At 42.7% G+C, this 7500-nt stretch overlaps 1 protein-coding gene across 1 annotated transcript in view; it reads right to left on the reverse strand.

The window, feature by feature from the left end:
• Positions 1–7500, reverse strand: part of ptprn2 (protein tyrosine phosphatase receptor type N2) — a gene marked incomplete at its 5' end in the record, with an annotated part of 201475 nt that overhangs the window by 28828 nt on the left and 165147 nt on the right. Inside the window, one exon of the mRNA XM_083777727.1 lies at positions 3974–4177. Within this exon, the coding sequence (XP_083633853.1) occupies positions 3974–4177 (204 nt within the window). The remainder of the gene's footprint in view (positions 1–3973; positions 4178–7500) is intronic.

Genomic DNA, 7500 nt, shown 5'->3' on the forward strand with positions numbered 1-7500 from the left:
ACAAATGGTGACTAGTGGTGAGTGTATATGGCATATTGATCCCATGTTCTTCCATTTTGATCTTCATCTTGTTGAGGGTAAATGTCTGTCTATTGAAAACAATGAAACTTAACACAATGCAGCCTTTAACCCATTCGCCAGAGGAACGATGTTTATTTGCATGTGCACTGCAGTGGGGTTCTCTCTCTCAAACACAAAATGCAGTTTTCTTTGGAGAAATGTGCCATTACGGCCACTTGACAGCCTGTCACCACTATACGCTCCTGTCACCTTGCACAAGTACACTCTCTGCCCATCAGCCATGACAGCATCCCACCTCCCTCACCAATGCACACATTACATCTCCATGTACTCGATACATCCACTCTAAATTACATCCCGTCCCATTCAAACGATGCCCTGAACTAATTCCGAATTCATATCATCTGATGCAATGCAGCCAGAAGCGCCTTATCGAGATCCCCCCCCCCCCCCCACCCCCCGCAACACCCCAGGCCGTCTTCTAGGGGGAAGCAGTGGACCATGGAGTTTTCCAGAGACAGGGTAACGAAGGTTTTAGTGAATGGGGGGATTATGTCTGCCAATCAGAAGGCTGAGATGGGAGCCCGGGTGTCAGGGAAACAATGCTTAATCCTCCCTAAGCAGTCTCCCCGGCTGCAGAGGGTGTTTGGTATGAAGGGGACAACCAGGGGAGCCAGACACAACAGGTAACACATTACTGTCTATATAACCCCGCTGTCAAATTAGAATGAACAACAATATGGAGAGGTAGAGAGAGGGGGCTGTTCCTCAAGGCTGTGCCGCACAGGGATTGAGGTATTCCTCAATGCAAGAACGGCCGTATGAGCAACAACAAACATGTGATTTTTGTTATACTATTGTGAAACGCAATCTATTATAGCTTCTGTGTTTTATACCAGATCAAGCACGTACATGCAGTAGAGAGAAGGTATGTGCATGCATAAAGTGAGTTTAATGCAATCAGGCCAGTCAAGGCCAGAAAGTAGTTTTTTGCCACTCAATAGGCGTTCCCACTGAAATCAGCCAAAATCCATGAAAAATATGGATAATATATAATATATCATTTATAAAAATGAATAGAAAACGAAGAGCTGAAACATAATGAAAGACATTTATAGTTGTTCTTGACCCTGTTACTGTGCTGTGCAGAAATAAAACATGCAGAGGCGTTCTGCTGCTGCTCTCCGTGATTCACGGGAAGCAAAGCCTGCTGCAGTGATCTAACTGTACAGCGCTGTCCATGGTTCTGAACTACAGACTCCAACAAAACAGACACAGTATAAGCAGCTAACAGTTCACACACAGTCAGAGACAGATACGTTTGTGACACAACTTCTCCATATCAAATGTGCTAATGATGAGATTTTCACGACCCTTCGGCAGGGATAAATTAAGCGAGCACAGGTGTTGCCGTATCATGTCGCAGATGAAGAAGGCGACGTTTGCAGCAGGCGTTATGGGTGAGGGCGGATGAGGGGTTAGGAGAGGGTTCTTCTGAGACAGGAGACGGAGGTTTCTTTGGTGTGACAGAGCTCTGAGCGGATGTGGTGAGAAACAGGTGGTGACTCAACACGCAGAGAATGTCCAGTTGGACAGTAGTTGTGAAACGGAAGGCTTTTCTTTACACTAACCACGTTGACCGGATGTCAATGTGTGCATTTCTTTTGCGATCCAGGCACACATGAACCTTCTCCACATGGTGTTAGCTCAAAGGAGTAAGAGGAGAGGAGAGGAGAGGAGAGGAGAGGAGAGGAGAGGAGAGGAGAGGAGAGGAGAGGAGAGGAGAGGAGAGGAGAGGAGAGGAGAGGAGAGGAGAGGAGAGGAGAGGATAGGAGAGGAGAGGAGAGGAGAGGAGAGGAGAGGAGAGGAGAGATCAGTGATAACAAGCAATCTCACACATGGTTTCATGTGCGATGGCAGTGGAATCTTACAGATCAACCCCAGTAGGACATCTCCATGTCAATCACCACATATGAAAGAGTATAGCAAAGGTCCCTGCGCGCTTTACCTTTCTATGCATTGAATCTGTAGAGGAGCTGCTCCTAATAATAAAACTAGCGAAAGAGGTCGTTGCCTCCCTTTTGTTATTGTGGGGCTCAATGCATTTTCCATTGTCGACATTTTCAAAAGGGGTTTTCACAACAAGCCTTGACGAGTGCCACCAAACCCATCTATTACTACCAATACAAATTCATTACTCAAATGCAGTCCCATTCATTATAGGCGCCCAATACAAAAGCCAGACGTGCATTGTGATGAATGGTCTCGCCATTAATGGAAACACTGCGAGGCATCTATCCATCTCTTTTATCAAGCTTGTCTCAAATGAATGAAAGCAAAGTTGAACAAAATTAAAACAATCCATCCGTGTGTGTGTGTGTGTGTGTGTGTGTGTGTGTGTGTGTGTGTGTGTGTGTGTGTGTGTGTGTGTGTGTGTGTGTGTGTGTGTGTGCGTGAAACTGACATTTACCACAAAAAAGAGATCGAAAGCTTTAAACTAAATTACAGCAATATTCAAACAACAATAACAGCGTAATGATCCTATTTCATTATCTCTCATTATCACAGAGAACAATATCTCTCTCAGTTCAGCTGCAGCACAGAGGATAAAGACGGCATGACAAAGAGGTCAGAGGGAATTAAGGACGGTATGATAAAAGCTGAGGGCGCGATAGAGAGAGAGAGAGAGAGAGAGAGAGAGAGAGAGAAAGGTGACACCGTCACTGAGATAAAGAAAGAGAAAATAAAACTAAATTAAACTTAAAAATGAATATACAAAATAAATAAAGATCAGAGAGTTTTGTTATGGAGAGAGACAGATGGAAAGAACGAAAACAGGTGGAAATAAAGCTGCTGGCTTCTGGCACCAGGCCAAACATGCAGGCAAGCATGCAGTAGACACATTTGCCGACACACTCACCATCAACTATATTTACAGTCTATATAAGCTCAGTATCTCACCCTGATATATACTGTAGCAAAAAAGAACACTACTACGATTATGATTCTGTAAACTTAACTTGATGAGTCGAACCGCCACAAGTAGTGTAATGTATTCGTTCAAACTTGAGTTAAAAAACCCATTACAGCTACTGGGCCTCGCAGGTATGAATGTTTGCAGAGCTGCCATGTGGAGTCATGCTGATTTATTACGTTGGGAAAAGGTGTCGATGCACGGCCAGAAGCTATGGGTGAATGGATGTACTGTACAGCTAACTGGTGCAGGGCACTGGGAGCCAGAAGGCTCCTTAACCACTTTTTATGATTTTTCTTTTAAAGATTTTTCTTTTTTTATTATTGTTTTCCCTTTAATAACATGCCCTAAATGTGGACACCTGGGTTCAAGTGGTTGATGGCCTAGTTGGGTTCATCATTTATCGCCCAGTATGTTTGCTAAATCGAATTGTGAAGTATAAAGTATTGAATGTCCCCAGATGACAGTGAAGTGACAATTTAAGGACTTTTAAGACCTTTTTTATACTTTAAAAAGACCATAACTGCATCAAAAGTAATCAGCAAACTATACTATAAAAACTGGTGAAACATTGGCCAAAGGGTCAAATAACATAAGAAGGAGGCACCGAAATATTCGCTCTATAAAGCTCACAATGTGTTGTGTGCAATTCTCCAGCCAGACCTTGAATACAGTATTTACTAGCGGCTTGGTGCCATGCCATATCAGCATTCAGGAGAATTGCCTTTTTTCCGAACTCTCCTGAACTTGAACGCAGCATTTTGTGTTGAAAGAATTCGTTTTGAAATCCAGGTCATACGCCACATCGCAGGGGTTGCGCCTCAAAAGTAGCTGATCTACAAGCTACTTTCGAGCTTGTAGATCTGCTATTTTCGCACATTTTGGCTAAAAGTGCGACAGACAGACAGGGGCTGAAATACCCTATTTCAGCCCCTGCCTCTCGAATGTTCTCTGCACGCCACCACTGCGTCTTCTTACCAGTATCATGTGTCCCGTTGAGATGTCCATGTTGGCCGGCACCGGCTCCTCGCACCAGGAGGAGGTGCTGCTGCGCGCCGACGGGCTGGCGGCGGGCCCGTCGCTGAACTGCGACGACACGCTGTTGAGCCGCGAGTGACGCAGGGTCTCCGGACGGTCCACGCGCTCCGACGTGCGCATCGCCATGCGCTGACGACACAGCTCCTGTTGGGAATACATAGGGGCGGAGGGCATCCATCAGTCTTATGACTCTTTTCAATGGGCCATATGCACACACGCCATGTTGGAAAGAACTTGGGCCACTTCCTGACTTCCTTCACAGGTGTTACCGATGATACTAATGAAGGCTCTTATCTGTTGCATTCTGGTCAAACAGAGTCAGAGTGCTGCCATTGTGCATGTTGGCTCACTGGAAACACTCTGCTACAGTATACCAGTGGGCCTCAAAGTGTTCTTGGGTGGGTTCCAAATGGTCCCGTACGGGTGTGTAACTCTGAGAGTGTACAAATGGAACCATTTCATGGCAGGATTCATTTAATTCTTGTGCAGGTAAAAAAAATAAAAAACATTAGAGATTGCCAATTGCTTTTCTTAAATGTAACTTTAAAACATTTCCTTTCAATTGTATTTTGTTACTTTTACATTGTTTGTACAATAGTTTTGTTCGTTTCTTTTTTGGTTTTTGTTTACATGGATAACAGTGTGCATTTCTTAATCTCACTGCTGAGGTATTCTCACACATTCCCTGCAATGTTGCTACCTGCTGCATTGTGCATCTATGTGATAATAAACACCTTGAGCCAGAAAGCTCATGGATTGTCTCAGAGGTAATCTTCAAAAAAGTATTTTTTTTATACACCTGGTTCCATGCATGGCTTTCATATAATATTTTTCAATACATAATACATATCAATACATACACTAAGCTTTGTGCCGGCCTCCCCCCAGGGTTGAGTTTTGTAAACACACACCTTGTAAAACCCTGACAACTCACACGACTTCATTTGTCCCCATGTCTCTGTAGATTAATGGCTTATCCTGTTGGTTTACGGAGCTTATAATTACGTAGAAACATGCTCTGCAGAATACCTTTAATGTGTACTGTCTACTGTGTACCTGGATGCCAGATACTGTGAGTGAATTGCTCTACATTGCATAAATGTATAAAGGGGCCCTTCCTGACAAAGCAACCATGAACAAAATCACCACAGGCACCAAAGCTGAATGCAGTATCTCTACATTCTCTACTGTGAAGGACGGAACCTGTGTTTTATCCTGAATGAATGTACCAAGCGAATCAACCTTCAAATCAAAATAGGATTTTCAATGTGATGCTGATGCGACCAGAGATGACATGGCATTGATACAATTGTACAGCACTGCATGATTTTCCCTTCTGGCAAGATATCACAATTTGGAGACTTTGGTAAAAAAAAAAAAAAAAGATAGTTCACCCTCCTGCGCCAAACAGATTACTACTATCCCAATCACTCAGCTTTTCTCCCAGCATGCCTCTGTGCACAGACAGCCCATTAAAAAAGAAATCAAGCCATTATCAAGCCGTGCCAGTCCTTTTTTTTCTCCTTCTTCTTCTTCTTTATTTTCACAAAATGAAAAAGAACTGAAAGGATAAGAGGGTGAAAAGAAAACCCTCATTGTCTGATGGGTGCATGCAATCTTATCAAACCTTTAACATATCGTACAATCGCACAATCGTACAAAGGTGAGGTGACCACACATGCTCGCACACACACACCTTGTCTGGTTCTCTCCCCTCATAAGATATTGTCACCTTTATTATCTCTGGGTAGTTCTCTATTTTCATTTCGCCATGGATCAGTATTAAAATCATGTTGGGTTTTCTGTCTGGCCAGTGCTCTCGCTGATATTTCCATATACGTGGTATAAAGTAACTTTAAGTACATTTATTGTACATTTTATTGTATTTCAGTACAATTTTGAGGTATTATTATTATTATTTTATTTTTTTTACTTTACTGGAGTATTTACCATTGCCAGTACTTTTACTTCAAATCCACTATACATCTCAGAGGCAAATATTGCACTTTTACTCAACAACAATTATTTGAAAACATTGTAGAACTTGATAATTATTACAAAAGATACATTACTGACTTCAGCCCTATATCCATTTGAAAATAGCCGATCTACACGCTCACAATGTGTTTGCGATGTGACACATCTTGCAGCTTGTAAAGCTGCCATTTTCAATTGATTTTTATACATTTGAAAACTTGAAATGAGACATCCTGTATAGTGAGTACTTGAAATGAGACATCCTGTATAGTGAGTACTTTTACTTTTGGTATACTGTACTTTAAACACATGCTGATGCCAATACTTTGTACTTAAGTAAAGAATGTGGATACTTTTTCTCACCACTGGTTTTGGGTAGCCTATAGCAGTGGTTTTCAACCCTTTTCATATCAAGGCATATCAATATTCATTTGGCATTTGAACCATGGACCACCATTCAATGAGGTTTTGCCTTGCAGCAGACCCCAAAACGAAAGAATATTTTGTCGTATTGGATAAGATAAGTCCACAATTCCATGCTGTATTGATTTTGGTACCGGTTGGTACCATTAGGAGAGATAACAGGCAAACATTGATCGAAATACCAAAATATTTTACATTCTCTAGTCGTGTAGACTTCTTGTAAATTAAGCAATGCAGATGTTTACCAATAAGTTAACTCTCAAGAGCGTAAAATGAAACCAAATGGACCTGTTTCATTTCACGCTCTCAAGAGTTAAAGATCTATAAGGGTTCATTTGGTAACCAACTCTCCATAATTTAGCTGGGGATGCACCTGGAACCCCCGCAAGGACCACTGGTGGTCCCCGGACCCCTGGTTGAAAACCACTGGCCTATACGCTATACGGTCAGGCTGGCCAGTGCTCTGACCATTATCTCTATATACACAATGGCAGGCAGACGAGAGGCCGCGAGAGGGAGCTGGAGTGGAGCCATCGACAGTGGCAGAGCCAGTGAGGGGACCGTACAGACAACATGTCTGTACGCAGACAAATGTGTCCATGGCATAGACTTGGTCTTGTCTGTGGCAAGTTACACATGCACACCATAATATCATGTTCTTGTTTTTTTTTCCCAATTTTGACCCGATTACTGAATGTCAAGTCTCCGGGTTTTCTTCAGAATAATATATGACCTTTATTTACTACGACACTATGGCATAGGAGTCCAACTAGTATACTAGTGGTTCTCAAATGTCTTATTTGCAAGGACCCCTTAACTCTGAGAGTGTACAAATGGACATTTGAACACTCTCAGAGTCACAGACCTGTTATGGTCATATAGGGCTAGCTCTTTATATTCATGTTTCTGGTAATATCCACTAATTTTCTTTCATGTGCGGGCAAAGTCCACCACAACACAAGCCAGCATGGTGATGACCCTTGCACATGATGCTGATAACTCCTGATCTTTCACAGTGACATCTTTCTCCGGAGAGAAGTGGAGGAGGGGGGTCGGGGGACGACGAC

Source organism: Protomyctophum parallelum (genome assembly GCF_964188405.1).
Source record: "Protomyctophum parallelum genome assembly, chromosome: 12".
In the NCBI taxonomy this organism is placed as follows: domain Eukaryota; kingdom Metazoa; phylum Chordata; class Actinopteri; order Myctophiformes; family Myctophidae; genus Protomyctophum; species Protomyctophum parallelum.